At 42.8% G+C, this 22,397-nt stretch overlaps 1 protein-coding gene and 1 long non-coding RNA gene across 6 annotated transcripts in view; one reads left to right on the top strand and one right to left on the bottom strand.

Annotated features, from left to right (window-relative positions):
* Positions 1–22,397, top strand: part of SYN3 (synapsin III) — a 245,881-nt gene that overhangs the window by 66,510 nt on the left and 156,974 nt on the right. For all 5 annotated transcript variants that reach the window (XM_074826492.1, XM_074826491.1, XM_074826493.1 and 2 more), the window contains 2 exons: positions 4,589–4,646; positions 17,145–17,236. In XM_074826492.1, coding sequence (XP_074682593.1) covers positions 4,589–4,646; positions 17,145–17,236 — 150 coding nt within the window. The remainder of the gene's footprint in view (positions 1–4,588; positions 4,647–17,144; positions 17,237–22,397) is intronic.
* Positions 5,747–7,806, bottom strand: LOC141923745 (uncharacterized). Its single transcript, XR_012623393.1, has 2 exons — positions 7,723–7,806; positions 5,747–5,869 (listed from the first exon to the last, which is right to left on the bottom strand). It is a non-coding gene; the product is annotated as an uncharacterized LOC141923745 (long non-coding RNA).

Genomic DNA, 22,397 nt, shown 5'->3' with positions numbered 1-22,397 from the left:
TCTTGCTTCAGAGGCACAAGCTCAGTCAGAGGATTTGGAAGAATTTGCCCTTACAATATCCCAGTGCCCCTCTTTGGCATGCTCTTAGTGATACTGAGCCTAATTCTGGGGTGAAGGTACAAGTCTGGTCCTGAGTTTGTAGGTCAAAGTCTCTGTCAAACAGTGATGCCCCAAAAAATGCCTGGGTTCATTCACATCACAGGGGATTTGAGCTCAGGCTTTTTTGTTTGTCTGAAGGATGGCTTCCCAGTTACTCCAAGACATATTACCAACAATTGCAATGATATTTGCTATATCAGGTCCACTGAGGTCTCTCACAGGAAGAGTTGAGCTGTATTTCTTTGATCTCTTTCCTATCCTAGAAAATTGCTTCATGCAGAAGCCATTTTACAGGATACCCTGAAGTCCCATGAATTTAATACCAGCCTGTCTTCAAAGCTGCATAATGTGTCATAACATCTGCTTCACCTGGCTAATTGACCTGCAAGAACAGCTTTAAGCTTTGAATCACTGCACTCCTCCAGACACCACGGTCACTTCAGATCTCCTGTCCCTCCTGTCTACACCCTTCCTGATGCTGAGGCCGGTGTTCTGCACCTTTTCTTACGTGGGCTGCTATCTAGTGGCACTGTACCTGAGGAAGAGCTCCTTGGGAACTTTCTCCAGCTGATGCTTGATACCTGGTCATCTTTTCCTATTCCTCACCTGTGCAAAACATTTTCCAGCCTGGCAGAAGTTGTGCAGTCCCTTTCTGCATCCCTGATGTCTCTGTTTCCCACAGATCCAGAGGAAAACACTGAAGCAGCCCTCTGAAGCAGCTTGGATATGCTTCTTTGCACTGAGAGAAAAAAAGCAGGAGGAAGAGAGAACAAGTAACTCCAGGAGAGATAGTACAAACTTTGCACAAATGGCTTCTCCTGGATTCCTGTGCTGAGCGTGTGTATTGGCTGATGGGTTGATCGCTCATTGCACCTCTTTTTGTTTTAAAGCAGAAAGAGAACAAGGCAGATTAACCGGTTATTTATCATATAGAGAGAAATTGCATGATGGTCTGTGCTCTCCTAACAGAAGTAGCTTGTGAGTTTTGGCCCTTTACTGCTGACCCTGGAAGCCCCCACTCCACGTTGCTTCTCTTGTGCCATTTCATCATGTCACAGGAGCAGCACAGAGGTGCAGGCTGGCCCCAGCTCCCATACTTGTAGCCCACTGGCCCAGTTCTGCTTTCCCTGGGCCTGGTGACACATGAGGCTTCGATGGGGGACTTTGCTCCCCATGAGAATTGAATCCCTGTGTTTGCAGACTACAGGCATTAGTATGAAGGTGCAAGGTTACATGCTGGTTCAGGCAGCCCTTGCATAGGTGCAGTACAAGCTTGTAGGGAGTGGCGTTCAGAAGATCTCGCGATGTACGGAAGGAATAGCTGTAGCCCTCCCTTGTTACGAGGTAAGGTGATGGATAGGCTTGTAATGTTAAGGGCACACCCACGAAGGAGGTACTTGGTGAGTGTATATAGGTGAGATACACGGTTTAATAAACGGACATTTTGTATCCATCATATTGGTGTTTGTACTGATGTCCCCGTGAAGGTCTTAACCTCCTGCAGCATTAGTCTGCGATCTGACCGCCACTGATATGTGGATTGGCAGGTTTAATGAGGCAGGCTAATTGCGGTGTTGCAGTATTAGTCTCTGCGACCTGAGCGCCACTGACGCGTGGAGAGGCAGGTTCAAAGAGGCAGAGCTAACAGCAACACAAGCTGTCCCAGCTGTCAGTGACACCAGAGGGATAAACTCTGGTATTTGTCATTGTCCTGGTTTAACCAGGATAGGGTTAAGTTTCCCCAGCAGTGGGGGGGAGCTCTAGCCGGGTTATTCAGATACCATGCGGATGTCACATCCTGGCAGGACACATTTTTCCTGGCGCGGGAGCATGGTGCACTCGTGGTTTTGTACATCATGCTTCAAACTGCTGTATTTGGTAGCTATTTTGCTCTGTTCATTGCTATCACTATTACTGTTATTGTTGTTGTTTGTTGTGTTGCTATTGCACTGTTGTATTAAACCTTTCCTTATTTCAGTCTTGGGGCTTTGTATTTCACTCCCTTTGTGGGGGAGGGGCAGCGGCCGCGTGGTCTCAGACCCCGGCAGGGGCTAAACCACCACAGTCATACAGGTGTGTTTGCAGTCTTGGATCAGTGGCATCTCTTGCTCAGACAGGTGCTTTGCAGACACCTAAGGGCACTAATGTTATACATGGACTTTCTGTGAATTAGCTCTTATGTAGGTAATTGGAGGTGAATTGATCATTTATTTTTCCTGCTGCTATTAAGGTTACGCTCCATATCTGACAGAAAATTGTGTATGTGCTTCCTCCAGCCACAGTCACTGAGGCAGACTGGGACTGTTTCATGGCAGCTCTGGAAAGTAAGCTTTTATTCTTTCCACGTGGTGTCTACATTGAGGTCCCTTGCTCCACTCCAACTCCTCATGCTGGATGTGCCCTCTCTGTGGTTATCCATGATCAGAACCAGTACCGTAGAGATGGGAGAGAGGAATTTTTAATTGTGTGAAGGCTAATTTCCTGTCTAGGCAGCGGAAGCCTCTTTGCTCCATCTGTACCAGGCTGAAGTTAATCACACTTCATTACAAGCTGAAGTAAAGCAGCACCAAGGAGTTTGCAACCAGCTGGTCTGCAAGGAGGAGAGGCCATCGAGGGAGGAAGTATGTTTCATAAATGTCGATAAAGAGTATACATTATGAGCATGCTAGGAATAAAAACAGTGAATAGCACAGTACCAGTGAATAGCACGCCTCAAATTTCAGACCAGTTCCTGTGGGCCCACTTAAAGCTTATTCCAGTTTTTGAGAAGTCACTGGTTCCAGCAATATCGCCAATGTTTAGGAGCGAGGAATCTTGCCAGACCCTCTAGAGCCATACCTCCAGAAATATGATGGAATTATTAAGTGCATTTAAAGTTTCTGTTTATTGTGAGAGGCATGATGACTCAGCTTGTCTGCTGAGTTGCTTTTTTTTTCATGCAACACTCATAAATTCAGAAAAGGGAGGAAAAATGGCCAGAGCGCTCCTTTTTATACTGGACAGGGGTTGTTCGAGCCACTTGGTCTTAGTCATACCTGGCTGCTACACTGTTCCTCACTGACATCTATGCAGAGGTCTTATTAGCACCATGCTGATGGATGGGCTGTATGGGAAGACAAGTGTGGTACAGCCTTCAGATACCCTCGTTAGAACAAAGCAGAAAACTTTTGACATTTTTAATGTCTTTTTCTAATAAATTAAAACTTTTGACTTGGTTTTGAGCCAGAATGACTAAACAAAACAACTTTTTCATTTACATTTCACATTTCTGGAGGAGGGGAGCATTCAGTCGAAAACTGGTGTGTTTCGGCCATGAGGAAAATTGCCTTCCTCTTGTCTCTCCTTTTTTTATTGGAACAAATAGACACATAGTAAAAATGTGAGCCAGCTTCTTTTTTTGCTAATACTATAAAATAGGGAGCAAAGCTGGCTTCCCCTCATTTTCCTTTACTTCTTTATTCTGTCCTCTCTTTGCCAATTGAAAACAGAATGCAGAGACTTACTTTGTCTCTGGAAACAGCTCTTGCAGTACTAAACTGTGTTTTCAATGCTTTCCAAATAGAAGAGCTTTTTGGAGCCTTCATCGTCTTCCTGAAGTTTTAGGGGGGAGGTCTGAGAAAATAAATTCATATTTTCTTCTGTCAAACTTGTCTGGCCAGGGGAAGAATTGGGGAGAAATACTCACAGGGGAAATTATTGGCAATTTCCCTGCTGACTAATCAATATAAGGGGCATTATACACAAATATGAATGAAAAAGCTAAAACTGGCTGCCCTTTTCCTATGTTTGCTTCTCCAACACTACTGTCAGCCTTACCCTCTCATGAACAACCAATCCTTCTGAAAGCGCTTTGTTGTCTGCATAGCATAGGGAGCTGGCAGCAGAGGTGATGGAAGGAATATGTCCTTGTCATTACACTGTTCAGTTCCAAAATGAACACAGTTTCTCAGCTCAGGAGAAGAGATCCTTCATTAGTGACACTGTAGATGCAGATACTGTTTCTCTAAATCAGTAGCAGAAAGACAAACAGAAACGAAAAACAGCTCTGCAGTGAGAGAGCAAGAAAATAGGCTTCACAAGTACTTCAGCTATGATGATAAAGATCCGTGCTCAACATCAGAAATTTCTGATGCCATGCCATATCTTGCTCCCCTTTTACAGAATAAAGATTGAGTATTAAATGAGATATAGTAGGGAGTAATTGATTAGAATGGTTGCTCTGGAAAAGATTAGGAGAGCATTTGGCTTTCAGTTTGAAAATAAAATGAGAAAGTCACAGGACTTGAAGGAACTTTCCAATGTGGTTTTCATCTGGCTTGTCAGGTTGCTCCTGGAGAACAGAAATCTAGAAAAAAATAGAAATTAGGAAGACATGGTGTGACCCGGATAGAAATTCTTCAGCAAAAAGGGAAATGCAGAAGCAAACCAGTATGTAATAAAAGCAAAAAATCTTCTTTAACCATGTTTGCCACTCTTGTTTCTTCTGCAGGGCCAAATATTTCCAGGGAAAGAAGGTGAATGGAGAATTGGATATCCGAGTGGAACAGGTCAGTGACAACTAAATTTGGCTTAATCTGTCTTAATGACAGATAATCTGTAGATACTTCTTGAATAAAGGAACTAAGGAGGAGTTTTAAGACATGCCCATTTTATAGAATTGTGGAAGCTATAAAAGAAAATATCTTAGTGTGACATCCCTTCATCCTCCCTAACTTTGCAGAATCATTTGCTATTTCACCTTAAACTGAAATTTTCTGTTCTGGTGATGGGATTATAATTTCTTCCATTGGAAGACTACCTCACAGTTCCACATATATGCCTGCAGAGGTGCAAAGCCAGCATGCCACAGTACATGTTGGTGATGTTATGTTCCACATGCAAGCTATACACGTTTTCTGACTTACCCTGATTTAAGCCTAAAACCTTTGGTTTAAGTATGCAAAATAACTACATATGCCAAAATCTTTTTATCTGTTGAAAGTCCATAGGAACAGTAAGGAAGTTCATGGCCTGTTTTCTGATGTGTTCTGCAGGACATTGGACAAATTCTCTGTTTCTCTGTTAGCCTTGGCACCACACGTTCATTTCAGTTGAAAACTTTTCATGTTGAGGTCTGTCCCCTCCTCTCTGTGTTGGTGCAGTGTCTGTCAAAATGAAGTCCCAGTATTGACTGAGACTTTGGATGCTGTTGTCAAAGTAGAAATTATTATTAATAATCATCTGCAGGTGCCTAACTTGAAACCTGGCATAAGAAGAGAGAGATGCAGAGATGAGCTGGTGATCCTGAAGGAGCCATATGCTTGTTTTGTACTCATTAGGGCTATAAAACTGTTTGGATGGATAAAGAAAGCTGGTGAATGTTGTTTCAGTGACCTGATATTGTCTGTCTTTATAAAGCTGTTGATTCTTCATCGTGTGTGTGTGTGTGTGTGTGTGTGTGCGCATGTATGTGTATAAAATTATTAATGCAGTGGTTTTGAAGACTTTCTCAGGAACCATTGCCCTTGGAAATGGTTTCCTTCTCTTTTCAAAGGAGAGCCGTCTAGTTGCCTAGGACCATACAATGAGCACACATGTTCTAATCAAAGGCTGTGTCAGGGACAGAAAAGTTAGCAAGTGATTTTTTTTGCAACTATGATACTATGAACACTTCTTTTTCCTGTTTTTATTGGTTTCACACTTGTCAGTACTGGGTGGTATTAGCAAGAACAATTCTCACTTGCACTTCCTTATCAAAGCCTTTATGTTGCTGGCTGCCTCAGTAAATGTCCTAAAAGAGAATAGGAAAAAATATTTTAAAAATCACACTTCTCACATAGAAACATGGAATCACATAATAATTCAGTTTTGCACTTCAAACCTCTGATCCAACCCACTCCAATGCTCAGAGCAAGGTCAGCTTCACAGCTAGACCTGGTACTCTTCAAAATAACCTGTTAATTCTTTCCTAAACCTCCAGCTTCTGCCTTTCCCCTCATAATCCTTCTTCTCAGATGTTACTGCATTTAACGCTCTTATAAAGGAACAATCTTCAAATGGTTGGTGAGTGGAAAAGGACAGAAGTAGATTCTTGAACCCTGATGAGTTAAACCCAGTAATGGTTTTTTATCATCACTGGGTAGCTTATCACATTTCCCCAAGGACTCTTTCAGGGAGACTTTCCCAGTCTGTCTCTTGAAATCCTTCACATAGGCTGAATGTCCATGTTTGAGACAAGGCACCAAATTGCTTCAAGCAAAGACCATAAGGCTGGTGTGTCTATGCTGGTGAGGACCATTGCCAGGCTTCTTGCAGCCTTCTTTAACTACTCATCATAGTGACTGCAGCGTTGCCCAAAGGAATGAAGCATGCAGTGGGTAGGAGTTGAGGAACAATGAACAAGGGTCCTGACTGCTTCCCCTCACCCCCTCCCTGCCCCTCAGATCAGTCAGACAAGCCTCCACAGGGAACTGCTCTTGACTCCTCAAGCCCTCGAAAGCAGAAGGAATGATCACTTTCCCCAGCTGGATCACTGTCTGTCAAGGAAAACACAGAAGCTGCATTGTCATGGGCAGTCCTTGAATCTGACCTCAGGCCCCTTGCATATCGTTGAGGCCAAGAGAGGGGCACTTCTTTCTTCAAACTCTGCCTTTTTGTCCTCTTCTTTTGTTGCCCGTCCATCCTTGCTTGGTATTTCTTGCTATTTAATTTTTATTCATTGCTCCTACCCTTATTATCTGGAGCCTTCTTTGCTTCTTCATCCTCTTCCTCAGGTACAATCCAGGAGCCTAAACTGTTGTGGAACAGGTCCCCTGAGGCCGAACACAGACCCTCTAAACCTAAAAAACTAATGTTCTTTCTCAGTCTCCTTATGGGAAAAAAAAAAAAAAAAAAAAAAAAGCAGGGAATAACTGTGTTTACCAGCCTGGTCCACACCTTTCTCTTTAAGTTTTCAGTTCACCAGTCCTCACTACTATAACCATCCCATGAATGGCACACAGACTGTGCTATGGTGCACAAGCCCTAACCTGGCTGTTCAGTTATGAATAAACCCTGCATCAGATCAAAATTTGAATCTCACACACCTCTTGAGCCAGTTGGTCTGGGCAGTAAGTTCATTTAGTTTTTAGTTTTCTATTTGAGCCTGCTTTAGATAACCACACATTATTGACTCATCCAGAAATACAGTTTGCCTTAGGAAACTTTTTTATATTTTATAGGGAAAAACACTTTTGATCTGAAAAGCTAAATAACAAAAAATTTGAATGGCAGAAAGCAGTGAAATGAAATATCCAAATGTTAAAACTCTTGAAAAAAACACATTGAGAAAAAGCAACTGCTCTACTTTTTCTGACCATGCTGATTTTTTTGCCATTCTTTCAGGATGCTGGTTTAAACTGAAGGAAGCACTTGCCTTGTTGCTTTTTCTCTTCCTCTTTCATCTCCATTTCTATTACAACTTAATTCTTTCTTATCAAGCTGTTTCAGCAGTCTTTGGGGGAAGCAGAGCAGGATAGTAGGTGATTTTTTTTTAAAGTCATGATATCACTTATTTGTAATGGGGCAGGAGTGCTGAAAGCAGTGCTGTCTCTCCCTCTCTGAGCAGCAGGAAGTCAGTTATCTAATCTGGTTATACACCCCTACCAGCTCTCTGAGCTGCCTCTCCTCCTTGGCTGTCATCCGAGGAATGCAAGATGTATGTGATCATGCTGTCTCGCTCCGTCTATCCCCCACACCCAACACTGTGGAAGGCATTGTCTGATTTCAGTCAAATTGGAGAAACAGGCAGAAGTTTCAAGACACCAAGTTTCTACAATAGGTGAATTCGTATTAGACACTAGATAATCTGCAGGGAAGAGATGGTCAAATGCCATCCTGCTGCTCAGGGACCTGCTTCTGTAATTCTCAGCTTGTATGAAAATAGGTTTTATGGACTCTTGAAGAAGGTTTTCAGGTTCTTTAGCACAGAAATTAATTGCATGACCTCAAAAATACCCCCAGGGCCCTGTTCTTCAGCTAGGTCCATTACCACTAGCAAGAGACAAGAAACACTGGGAGCACCTCCTGGTGCCAGTGAATAGCAGAGAGTTGTCAGGGACACTATGGTTTGTGCACCCTCTCCAGCCACTGCTGTGTTCTGTCATCCATTAAAATGAATGTGAGGCCTGACTTTGTTTCCACCTTTGTTTTTTCTCCTCTCATCTTCAGCTTAACAACCAAAACATATTTATTAATGTGTTTTAGAGGCTGGGGGATTTATTATTGCCCACCCTTGACTGAAACCCAGGCATGTAACACCATTACCTTCTGGCTGCAGGGGGGGAGGTACAGGGCTGACTGAGGGCTGGAGCTGTGGGAAGCAAGTGCAAGTGCTCTCCTGAATCAGGGCCCCTTTTTCTTTTGAGGCAGTTTGGATTACATTTTGATTATTTGGATATTTTTCCACAACAAGTCCTTCTGTAGCAATGACAGTCATTCATAAGACTGCATGAAACACTGATCAGAAGGTGAAAATCTATTTGATCTATTCCCATTAAAACCCTGATGGTTTAAGTTTTACTCAGTGTGGTAAAGCTCTAAGCTTTAAGGAGAACATGAGTCTAAAAATACTGTCGCTCTTTTATGCTAAAAATAAGGTTCTTAGATTTTGATCCATGTTGTTGCTTTTACTTGCCTTGTGATTTCTAGCTTCAAAAACTGCAGTGTATACACCTCCAGTTCTTTTCTCTAGAAATACAATTGCTAGAGAAATTATTTTAGAAATGAAAAGTATGTTTGATTAAATGTCTTTAAGGTTAAGTTGAATTTAAAGAAGAATCTTAAAGTGCCACAGGAGTTAACCAAATTGCTTTTAGTCTCTCCCAGACCTTCTCAGTCCTTCACTGGCCAGAGGACAGGATGCATTAGGAAACAGTTTCCTGTATTTCAGGAAGAGGAGGAATTATACCATAGGCCTTATATTCTGGCAAACATTTTCCATCACTGCAGGCAACTGGTAGTAATTCAGCACCTCCTTACCCACCCTCTCTGCCCTGATCCTAGAGAAAACTAAGCCTTACATGCTCTAAGGATTTCATAACATACCCTGGGTGGGGGTCTTCTTGAGCATCAGGCATGCCCCATGCACAAGGGGGATGCTGAATGGCCGTGCATCCCCAGCACACCCAGGTACAAGGAAAAGAGGGCAGGAGAGCCTGGACAACCACAGACCCATCAGATAGGCCATGACACTGTGGGCAGTGGCCAGACGAGGGATACTTGTCACCTATCTGGGAGAGATGCCCACAAAGCAGGAGATGTGCAGAGCAGGGTCATTGGGATGACCATGGAGACCTGACTTATGAAAGGAGGCTGAAAGAGTTGTTTATCCTGCCAAAACAGAGGCTAAAGGAGACATGGCTGCTTTTAATAAGTACACTGCTTAAGAAAGGTTTTCGTGACATGGTGTCTGCAGTAACAAGGGGTTAGACCCTATCACTCTGGTGGGCTTTTCCAGTCCTGTGCCCTGTGTTGACCAACAAGAGCCCAGGAGGGAGAGAGAAGAGCACAGACCTATCAGGCAAGAGCAAGCAGCACTTCTTAGAGAAAGTCTGCCACCTTCGGGGTACCTTTCCTTCAGATATTTCCCAAAGGCATTTTAATATATTGTCCTGGTTTAACCAGGATAGGGTTAAGTTTCCCCAGCAGTGGGGGGGAGCTCTAGCCAGGTTATTCAGATACCATGCAGATGTCACATCCTGGCGCGGGAGCGCGGGGCGTGTGGTTTTATACATCTGCTCCTCTCACTCCTGTGTTGGTAGATATACTTTGCTCTGCTCATTGTTATCACTGTTATTCTTATTGTTGCTGTTTGTTGTGTTGCTATTGCACTGCTGTATTAAACCTCTCCTTATCTCAGCCCGGGGCTTTGTATTTCACTCCCTTTGTGGTGAAGGGGCAGCGGCCGCGTGGTCTCAGACCCCGGCAGGGGCTAAACCATTACATATATTCAGAGACATCTTTCCTGGCATTGGCTAATTGATGGTAGAGGGGGGTGAAAATGGTGAAGGGAGAGTGATGAGGCCAAAAGGTTCATCTAAACTTTTATTCCTGTTGTTTGTCCACCCATCTCCTTCCCACCATTTCCTGCTGTGACAAGGTGGGTCTGTCTGTCCATCTGACACACATTCTTCTCACACAGCTCATTCACTTGTTCCCACTGCCTGGTTATTTTCAGGGAATGATTATTCAGTGAACTTCTATGTACATGCTTCTGGAAAAGTCTTGTGGTATAGATTTTGACTCCATTGGCAGCATTGTCAGGAAAAAAGTTGTACTTGGCACTCATAGAAGATAATAGTAATACAAATCATGAATTCCAGATCCATTGTACTTCCTGTCCTAAAGAGGTATTTTCATGTGCAGCACAAAGTGATACTTTCAAAAGGTAGAATCTGAAAGGCCCATGTTTGATGAAAGGAAAATTAGTCTCTCATCAAATAACTGTATAATTTTTACTAATTATATGTTTAGGGTCTTTTTTTTTCCAGCTGAAAGCCAGAAAGCAGTTCAAGAACAGCAACAACAGTTCTCATAGCTTTGCCACATATAAGCATTCATAAATCATGAATAAAGGGACCTGAAGAAATAGCAAGAATGACTCAAAAATCATTAATTTCTTAAATAAGTTGTATCTTCAATATTTTTTTTTATTTCCATTGGCTTTTGAATGCTTACAGAGTTCATGTTTTTGAGCTATTTCCTGAGATCAAAAGGTTTCAAAATGTGCTTTTGCTAGAGCTTCAATTTTCAGGCAGTCGTACAACTCCTGAAAAAAAAATTTAAGAGACCATTCCAAATGCCATCAGAGATAATGCACAAAAAGGCACTCACAGAGGTCAAGGCATGTGGACCTTCAGCATCACTGCTGTCTGCAGCCTAGGAGCATGCATCCTAGCTTCAGGACTTGTGAAAAGCAGTTGTGGAAGCTCCCCTTGGAGCCACACAGCAGCAGCCCCCTCCCAGCTAGACCCTCTCTGTCCTTTTCTCCCAGAGAACAATCCCAGTACTGTGGGCAGGTGGGAAGCAGGGTGCATCGCCAGGGGAAAATGTCTCAGGACATGGGGAATCAGGGTGTGTAATCTCTAATTCTGCATGCATGTGCACACCAAGCATGCACAGCACTAGTCCTCCCCTTGTTCACATCCATACGATCTGTTCACCCTTCTGTTTGTGCAGGATTTAGGGTTTGCTTACTTGCCCCCTGAAATGCTTGTGATGGTTGTAGTGAAATGTGCTGTTACAGGAATGCAGCCTGGTGTCCGCCAAAGTCTTTCTTTCCTTGCATATATTGGAATATCCACCAAAAACATAAAATCCACTGAGGAATGTGTGTAATTTGATTAGACAGTAGTAATTCCTCAAGTGACTAAGCCATGACATGGACCAGCCTGTTATTCTGACTGCATTTTGTGTCATGGCGCAGGGGGAGAAAAACAGATGTGTAGTAGTAACTGATGAAGAGCTTCAGGAGCAAGACTGGGAGAGTGGAGAGCCTTGGTCAGAGCACAGTCAGTGGGTAGGGAAGAGCCAAAGGAGACATGGAGACTGGGGAGCTCTGGCCATGTGAGAGACCCTGCAAGCCACCTGTGGCTCCAGTGCCACAAGTCATCCCACATTCCTCTGTGCCCATGTGGGTGAGAGGGGCTGTTCAGAGAAACTACCAAACTTGTGCTTAGGATCCTGATGTGGGTACTCTGCGTTGCCTTATGTAAAGCTGCGTACTGTAGTGGTAGTGCAGTGCTGTGATTTATGTGATGGAATAACCCCCAAAAAAGCCAGTGTATGTGTTGTAGCATATGGCGTGTTGCACTGAGGAAAGTGCAAAGGTTCCCTGGCAGTGCTAAACCCTGCCCCTATTTTTGTGTATGTGGGGTATATATGCAAATGGGGGTATATATGTAAATATTCACATGGAAGTCTAACATAACTTTGTGTCTCCCTTTTAAGCAATAACCAACCTGAGCAGCTTTTAGTTAGGTTATGTACAGATGAGGGATTAGAAAGTTCAGTAGCTCCAAAAAACCCAATGTGCTTGTCGCTGCAGTGACACACTAAGCATACTTGCTTTGAAAAAAAAAAAAAAATTAGCCATCATGCCCCAAAAACTTGCCTTGTATCCCTATTCCTGCACTGCTGTGCCACAATGAAGGTGAACTGACCTTCAGCATCTGCTTAAGGAGCAAACTGGAATGCTTTCCTGGGGTTCCCCTTTGACATGCAGGGAGAAGTTTAATAAGGACATCTGCTAGATACCAAACTTATCACAGGACGGTTGAGGCTGGAAGGCACATCTGGATATATTGTAGTCCAATGTCCTTCTCTGAGCAAGGTCACCTAGAGCAGGCTGCCCAAGACCATGGCCAATAAAGGTTTTAGTGTCTCCAGGGGTGGAGACTGCACAGCCTCTCTGGGCAACCTGTTCCAGTGTTTGACCATCATCACAACAAAAATGGAGTTTTCTTGTGTTTACATGGAATTTAGTGTATTTCATTTTCTGCCCGTTGCCCCTTGTCCTTAATGTGGGCACCACTAAGAAGAGTATGGCTCCATCTTCTTTACTACCTCCCATCAGGTTTTTATAGACATTGACAAATCTCTTATGCAACAATCATCAGTTGTTGCACAAGTCAAGGAACTGAAGACAAGTCAATAGCCTAGACAAAGCCAATGCAAGGATTACAGTGCATCTCAGCCAGAATATGGGTTAAAAAATAGTCACATTGCTGCACATATGATGAATCAATGCTGGAACATATGAAGAGCAATATTATATGTAAGGTGAGTGGCCTTACATCTTACACAGCAATCATCAGGTCTCTGCTGAAGGGTCATGGTGAGTTTGGGCCATTACAACTCAAGGAAGTTGTGACCTGTCAGGGAGGATCCCAGTGACAGCAACAAGACTGATCACTGTGCTGGAAAACATTACCTACAAAAAAAATCTTACAAGAATAGGGTTGGTTTTGTCTAGGAAAAACAAGGAAGAAGGAAGGATAAGTCTTCAAGAAGTAAATCTTCAGGTTCCACAGGAGGAAGTAATGGACAAAAAAATTACAGTCTTAAAACGTAAGGGGAGAGATTTAGGTTGGACATTGTGAAAACTTTCCAAGGTTGTTAAGACACAGACTGCCTAAGGAGGTCCTTCATCTGTGGAAGATACAAGAAGGTTATATAGTTTCTGCACAAAACAGCAGAGGTAGAGCTGATCCTGCCTTAGCAAAGAAAGACTGACTATGTGTTGTCTTGAAGTCCTTCCAACACAACTTTCTGTTATTCTATGAAAAATGCTTAAAATCCACCTTGAGCATGTGCTTCTCATGAGTCATTAATAGGTATGTTTACAAAGCCAGGCATTTCTACTATCGCATGATTTAAAATGACACACTCCTCCTTGTTTTATTATCACAAACAGAAACAGAAACCCTACAATAGCTCACCAAAAAGATCTCCATCATCTAGAGAACACTTATGGGAGAAACCGAGAGTAGCTTAAGATTTAGTCCAAATGATCTGGAGAGATTTCTGAATCTGAATACCTGAAATAGGCATTTTTAACAGAACTATCCTCAAAATATCTGTGGGCATCCTCCCAGATCTGGTCTTACAGAGGTACAAAATATTTCTACTCCCATGGTCTGTATTACGTTATTCTTCAAGATAGATTTTGTCACGTTTGTCACATATGTCACTTTTGCCCTGAATGTTTTTGCAGCCACTGCCACCATTGCAAAGCAAGTATAAAACACCATCAAGCTAATGTAATGCCTTCTTCTATTTGATGAGTCCTAATGCAAATGACTCTTCAAGGCCGTGGCGACTGGTGCTCTCCTGTTTTATGCATAGTTACCTGTCACTCTATCTGCATGGGCTGCTTTCAAAGATCTCTTTGTCTGCAAGGTAAACTCAGGCTGGAGATGATCTCAGACTGGAAATCCCAGCCAAGGGAAGTCATCAAGCTACAAAACCCACAAAGTTAAAAATACAGGGAGCACTGGAAAATCAACAGGAAATAATTTCTGCTGACTGAAGTTTTGAGCCTTCTTCCAAATGCCAGCTAGAAGCAGTCTGTCAGATGGGACAAAGCAGCTACATGAAAGCAGCAACAGTCCTTACCTTAGTTAAAGTAGGCGAATGCCAGGAAAGTATTAGGATTGTCCCTCAGCTGTGATTGTATATCTGGATGTTTTAGGGATGAGGTAACTGAGTTCCCCAGACCCTCTCTGCACTCCTTCCTCCTTGCCCTGGACAGTGGTTGCCAAAGGGGATTTCTCCCTTCCTTTTGGCTCTTGACATTAGCAGGCCTGAAATTGGTCCTGGCAGTTTGGTATGAAGTAGTTACCAGCTCAGGGGATTCCCAGGCCTGTTTGGACATCAGGTGTCTGAACACAGCTTTGTTTGGTCTGACTGCCTCAAGGCAATGCCTGTCAGACTGACTTAGATTGTAAGTGCCAGACATCAAATGAAAACTGCCCATTTTCAGCAAAGCAAAGTATTAAGCTCTTTAGTACAAAACCATTATGGAAAAAATTTGGGAGAAAAGCATAAAACCCATGAAAACACAGGCCTAAAATTTCCCTCGCTTGCTCTGGTGTTCACATCAGATGAGGCATCCCTCAGCTGCAAAAGCTGAACATCCAGCTCAGTAACACTCTGCTTTTGGAGTGGGACATCTCTGAGGAATATGTAGACATAGAGGTGGGAAAACCATCCTTTAATCTCCTTAGTCCATAGAGCATCTCAAACCCACGTGTAAGCTAGCAAGCTTGCCTTGACCCAGGAGAGAGCTCACTGAATTTGTTCAAGGTGGACTCCCTCCTCCCCACATCTATTAAGATTTATTAAAATGTATAAAATGCAAGTGCCTTTTAGAGGTACATATTTTCTTATTTCTGATCCAATATGATCAATGAAAAAGCATGGCTGTGGCCAAGGCAACACTGCAATCTCATAAGAAAAGCCCAGCCAGTCACCTGAACCACTGCCATTCCCTCTCTGGTTGGATGTGTTTGAAGTAGGATTTATTTCTTGGCAACAGGAATTTTCCCCCTCCTTTCATTGTAATTGGGAGGTACAATGATGTAAGATCATGTAAGGGTGTTGCTTTGAAAAGTTTACATGGGGCTGCAGACATGAAAACTCGTTACATCATCGGGTCACCATGCTTTAAAATTACATGGATTTTTAAAAAAGAAAGTAGGAAGTGATTTTTTCATTTGTCATCTGGCCTCTGAGCCTTTACAGTTGTATTAGCTCTCCATTGGCAAGTTTTTTCCATGTGTTTATGAGGACAAAACATGCTTTTTTTCATACTGTTTTTCTTCTGTATAAACGTTGTTCCTGGAACTATCTTTTGGTTCCAGGCAGTAGAAGTATCAGAAGAATATTAAATAGTACAAGGATCCCAGTAAAATCACAAGCATTAGCAACACTATCTCAGTGCTCTGATATTAGGTAGCCACAGGTTAGAAGATTATTTCACTGCTGCTCAGTCTCCATTTTACTAAGTCTGAAAGAAACACCTTAACAAAAAGGGGACAAGAAGCTGTTCAAAGCAAGAAGACTGTCTCAAAAAATGAAACCTAATTATTTATATTTATATTTATATTTATATTTATATTTATATTTATATTTATATTTATATTTATATTTATATTTATATTTATATTTATATTTATATTTATTCGTATTCATATTTCATATACACCATGTGGTGGTTTAGGTCCTGCCGGGGTCTGAGAGCACGTGGCCGCTGCCCCTCACCCACAAAGGGAGTGAAATACAAAGCCCCGGGCTGAGATAAGGACAGGTTTAATACAACAGTGCAACAGCAACACAACAAACAACAACAACAACAATAACAACAGTAATAACAATGAACAGAGCAAGATATCTACCGATACAGCAGTGAGAGCAGAGAGATTGCATAACACACGCGTTAACCGACTCTCCCTCACTCCCACGCTTGGGCGCCAGGAGGTGACGTCAGCATGGTATGGAATAACCCGGCTAGAGCTTCCCCCCCACTACTGGGGAAACTTAACCCCATCCTAGCTAAACCAGGACACACAGGCACTAATTTAATGTAGGATTCTGAATCTGTACACATATGTTTGCATCATGCTGGAAAGGGTGGACTTGCATGGCACAATAATAGGCTATTCTAGTTTAGGGTCTACTCATTTGTTCATAAAGAATGGAGTTAGGATTTGGAGCCCAAGACTGATCAGCTAATCCTGCCATCCTCCTCCTACCGAGAGTGGCCTGAGACCATGGAGTTTCACTGTCACTCCTGTCTGAGGGACAGCAGAGCCAGCAGCCATGCTCTAACCCAGTTAATTGCTCTGATTAGTGTCTTAACCTTCACTGACATGCACTGCAGTCATAATTGCCCCCATGCACATTGCCCTTTGCTCCCCATAGCTTAAATATACCTTTCCAAGATTTCCAGCCTTGTAAATTGCACTTCTTTTAAAATATAAAGTGTTTTAATAATTGAGCAGTGCTGTTAATAGCCTACCCAGCTTTGCTAACCCTTTAATAGTTAAAATCTTAATAAGTAAACCACATCAGATGAATTTCTCTGCTTATCACCTTCCTGCAGCATAATGAGGCTTTTTAGCTATTTAGGGAAGTTTAAATCTTTTGTATTAGGTTTATAGCTGGCCAGTGGCATAACAACCAACTCAGGCATAATTCTAAATGGATGTTTCCAAGTGGAAACTTGGAATTTGAATTCAAATGAGCTTACCTCTTTTTATTATTGTTATTCTTTCCTGTATACGTTTTTCAGCTTGCTCATTCTTAATTTCTTCAGTACTTATTACTGCAATAAAGCTAATCCTGCATACTTGTACAGCACAAGTGTGCGAGCCATAAATACTTCTGCAGTCTCTCCAGGGCAAATCAGCTATAATTGGATCTCCCACTGCAGGCACATTCCAGCCAAACACAATTCTGCGTCTGTGTCCATGTGTTTGTGTCTCTGCTGCCCTCAAGTAATGCTCTGTCCTTTTGCTCTGCTCCAGGCTGAGTTCTCCGAGCTGAACCTGGCTGCTTACGTCACGGGTGGCTGCATGGTGGACATGCAGGTCATGAGGAACGGCACCAAGGTGGCAAGGTGAGGAGCACCGGCTTGTCTTGAAAACTGGACTTTCTGGAGCAATGCTGGGGCAAGCAGAATGACCTCAGGGTCTGATTGGTATCTGAACTAGGGCAGCCCAGTCCCAATGACTTCAAGGTTTCCTGAAAGTGGTGGAAAGACTGACCTGATTTTGGTGGTTTTGTATAAGGTCTCAGTTGCATATTATACTGTACAGTCATTGTTTCCAGTCTAGACCCTTCATGCAACCACAAATACCTCCTTTTCAGGTTCTTTTTAGCCTCAGGCTTGCCAATAAAAGGGACAATAGATCTTCCTTTTCCTTGATTTTTCTCTCCTTCTGTGTCAACCAACCATTGTAAACAGTGGCTTGCATTCATTAGCCTACCTGTGTTAGGTCCTGATCCCAGTGGACTACCCTTGCAATAGCCACAAAGCCACATGATCCTGATCCTTGCAGCTTGATCTGCTCCTGAAATATCACTTTTTTTTTTCCAAGATTCCCAGTGTGTCAGCCTTGCCCTGTAATATATCTCAGTAATACCATATCTCTGTTTCATGGGGATTTCTGTCCCTACTAGCATTACTTCATAACTGCAGTCTGCAAGCAGACTCTTTTCCTGAGCAATGCTTCCCCAATCATGTGCCTAATTCACTTTCCAAAAGCATTGCTCCCTTTCTTTTTGATACTTGAGTGCCTGCAATTTGGAGTTAATGTTAGATGCATTCTTATTGGAGCTATATGAAGAACAGTGTAAGTTGTCACATCAGTGTATGAAGGTTAAATGCCCGTTTACATAGCCCTGATACTACCTTTCACCCTTTTATTCCCAAGCTGACATCTTTACGAGTTTCTGTCATTACAACTTCTGACTTCGATACAATAGCTTTTCTTTGTTCGTGTTGAAATCTCATTGCTATTCCCAATCCATTTTTCTAACCTCCCTACTTCTTTTTGTGTAATTCTTTTGTGATTTTTGGTGTATACAGCATCTGCCAGTTTAATATTGTTCACACATTTAATCAATGCTTTTGTCTGTTTGCTTCTAGTTCAGAAATAGAGACACATAATATAGCATGCAGGGATATTTTTGAAAGGGATTATTAGAACAGCTGAAAAACAGTGATTCTGAGCATATTGACCTCAGTTTAATTTCTCAAGTTGTCATTTCCAGTCCAAACAGTACAAAGCAACACTTGTCACTGTCAATTAGCTATGACTGTGGTCCATCAATTATTTCAGGTCTTGACAGCTCTTAGTACGTCTACAAGTCTCCATTCGTTCTTTGGTACAATTTCACAAGCCTCTTCTAAAAACTTTTAAGGTTGAATCTGTTACATCCATTTGCTTTCTTTCATCCCACAGATGTCTGTTTCTCTGTGAAACAAAGCGTATGTCCATGAACCAGCCACTGGAGCATTCATCAGACAGTGCACCATGCTAATGCACTCTTGTGTTCGCTTGCTCATCATGCTGGAATGTTTCCCAAGAACCATTTCCTAGGTTGATCACATCTTCATTTTCCTTCCCATGCCTTTCCTCCCAAAGCCATTCATACATCTGGCAGAAAGATCTTGAGCTATTAAACTGAAACTGAAGACAAAATTTATTTCATAAGACTGTCTGGGGCATGGAGTTCGTGGTTTTGTTCACAGTCACAGCTAGCCTTTCTACATGGATATTTATATATGAAAATGCATCTTTTTATGAACAGCATTAGTTCAGGTTTTTTGTTTTTGTCTATGCATGTTTAAGGACACATGCATTTGTGTGGTGGGATTTGTCTGTATACCCAATTCATATGGCATGTGTTGTCCACGGTTTGTAATAGTCCTTACAAGCACTAGCCACTTATTTACAGCCTTTGCTGATGTGCCCCTGTCCTGCCCAGCTCAGTGAGATTAAGAGCTCAGGCCAGCCATCTTCCACTGCCACTCTTACCAATACTTTAGAAGTTACAGAAATAAAAACTCTTCTTTACTTTAGAAGGTGAATTACAGAGCATACATGGTACTGAGTTGTGTGGAGGCCTCTCAGCCCATCCACATGGGTGGATGCAGCTTGTTTCCCATTCCCTCCAAGTCCCCCCATCCTGTCCACAGCCATGTCCTGCCTGGCCACAGACACTCCTCAGGGTGCCCAGCCAGGGAGATGCCACACGGGACACCTTTGACTCACATGTGTGCACCAATCCTGCTGATGATGACATCTTTTTTCCATCACTTACTAGGCCTCTGTTACTTATTAAGCAAAATATTTAGTCACAAGTCAGAATATTTCTAGATGGGGAGATATAATACTCATCATGGGTTTTGAATACCCCAAGTCCTTGGAAATCACACTGACAAGTTATAGGAAGAAAATATGATAACATCTTGCTAATAGGCACATTTGGGATTCCGCCCCCCCCTCAGGAGCCCTGCCTTCTTCACACTCCTCTTCAAAGCAAAGGCAACAGAGCGCTATGGTTTAGTCAAAAGACAGTGAATATGCCACAGACCAGTGGATTTTAAATCAATGAAATAATAGACATTTATAACAACAACTACATTAATAATAATAATAAAGCAACCACTGGGCTATTCTCTCCAGTTTTAAATTATGTCAACTGGTAAACTAGCAATCTATTAGCCTATTAAATTCTGTCATTTGGCAGCAAGTCTCCTAGTTCTTTCTTTACACTAGGGAACTCCTATTGCATGTTTAAATCAAAGCTCTTTCTTTGCTGACCCTTCGATCCTTTCTAACACCTTGGACTTCAGGCATTCTTGTAGACCCTGTGCCAACTGATTTGAACTGCACCAGGAAAGAATGGTGGTTCTTTTACCTGAAAGATAAATCTCCTATTAAGAAGATATAACAGTCCTTGGAGCCCTACACTTACCACTTGCCTCAGGCAATTTTTTTAAAAAAGGAGCTTTAGAAGCATTATTGTCAATTAAAGGGAGCAAGGAACTGAAAGTATACAGACCTCCATGACTACTAGCCTGTGTATCTTGAAACAAGTAGCTGCAAGTAAGTTAGCAAGCAACATAACTGAAGCCAGGCATCACTTTGCTTGCCTGATTTTTAAAACAAGTGTGGCTCCCAGAATTTGATTTTACAGTAACAGAATTCTCCACCTCCTCTTTTTCAGCTACTAAGTTCTGTGCATCTGTAGGATGGGGTGAGAGATTTGATAGTCTCAGTGAAATGTGCTATTAGAGAGAGAGACTATCATCTAACAAATCTAAAAATCTGTATGTGTTTTTTCTGTGCCAGTTCCACCATGGTATGCAATGGCTCCATCAGCCTATTCAACACATTTTCTTCAGAGTTAGAAGAAAAAGAGCTGGCCATGGAGTATCTCCTGCAGTCTCTAGCAAGCACTTTCCTATTTCAGTGCCCTGTAACACAAGCCCTGACTGAAAACATTGCAGGGGGATGAACTGGGCACCGGGAGCAGAGTTGGGCTCAGCCAGGCCTGGCAAGGGTGAATCTCCCACATCTTGGTCCTTGTTACCCCAGCACTTCTTTGGGTAAAATTGGCACCAGAGCTTCCCCAGTGAAAGTTAAATATGCGAAGGAAGAGGTGGCACTTACTCATTCCAAAGGATCCCTCACCGACTTAGACATAGCAACCACTTCAACAGAGAAATGGAATAATTTCTGGGTGCAAAGGCTGGACTACTAAGCAGTGTGAAAAAACAAGCGTGGGCTGATGCCTGCTTTTAAAATATTTGGGTGGATTCTTCATCCTCGTTCCAGTACATGCACAACTTCCTTTTGCACAGGTCTACACACAAACACACACAGAGTCAGAGTGAACTGCCTGGACCTTAATTTACCTTAGAAAGCTCTTGGACTGTGTCACCTCTACTGGAGTTAGATGTAAGGAATGGGATTTTCATTTTCACTTGTCTTCATTTCTCTGAAGGGCCCTTCATACCAATGTTTCCACAGTGCAAAGAGGCCATCAGTACTGGCACTGCACCACTTTGAGGTGCATTTGTGCTTTCAGGATATTATGAAAGTGTTTAAGTATAAATGAGAATTTGACCTATCTCTGCTTCTGACAACACCTAGACTCCCAAACTATGATCTCAGCCTCTGCATTAGATTAAATGCAGTCCTGTGCTTGCCTTTTGGGCTTTACAAGCCTTCAGCTATTAATTCCAGTAGATGTGGCAATAAAGCAGGGATATGTTGAAAATCTGGACAGATTTCTTACATGGGGAATACTAACATCTTTGGGAGCATTTCAGACTTTTAAGGATATAAATCAATCATGCACCAGACTGCTCTCATCTCCTGTCTCCCTGTGGAGCTGGCTCTTTTGCCATTGAGGCTGATCATACAGGGGAGAAAGCACATTCTTGTGTGTCTGCATGGGACCTACCACAGTGGTGGCCATACCACTTACAGTATGGTATGCAGACTCACTGTAATACTGCAGTTACAGACAATAGCTGATGGACCAGAAGATGCCCATGGTCTGAAATGAGAAGGACCCTGTGTGGAGCAACAGCCCTGGGAAATGGGGAGGGGTGACAAAACTGACAGCAAAGCAAAATGGAGCTAGGCGCCATGGACAAAGCCTTGCTGTGGGGAAGGATCTCTGCCACGGAGTGGTGTTTAGTCCTACAGGCCTTGCCTGAATTTGGCCGGTCTGTGTAAGAAGGTGTCACACCCTGGATGATATGCTTGTGTTACTCACCGCTGTGGTGAGGTCAGTGAATGCTCTGATTCCTCCATACAAGCCTATTCATTTCTTTATTTAACACTGACTTTCCCATTGGTTCCAGCTGATTCAGTGCTTCTGCTATGTTCTGTGCAGTGATAACAGGACGGCAGCCTGTTGAATCACCATCCTAAATAGACCAGCACCCGAAAGTGCTTTTCTCCCAAAGTGTATTTTTGCGCTGCAATCTGCAGTACAATCACAGATGGGGGAGCAAATCTTTTTACATGGGAGAAGCAGGGAAGAAACTGGCCAGTCCAGCAGCAGGTGTTTTCCCACTATTCAGAGCTTGCAGACCCCAGGAGACCTGTACTCTGGCTAAAAAACATCTGCCTGTTCCAGGATGCAAGACTCTTTGAAGTGCAGTGAGGACGCTGTCCTCTGCCCACTGTACCTTTTCCCATCCCGGTGGGTTCACCCACCCCACAGGGCCATTGACAAGGTGCTCCCTGAAAGAG

This window comes from Strix aluco, chromosome 5 (genome assembly GCF_031877795.1).
Source record: "Strix aluco isolate bStrAlu1 chromosome 5, bStrAlu1.hap1, whole genome shotgun sequence".
Classification (NCBI taxonomy): Eukaryota; Metazoa; Chordata; class Aves; order Strigiformes; family Strigidae; genus Strix; species Strix aluco.
This window is presented reverse-complemented; position numbering and strand designations above follow the sequence as displayed.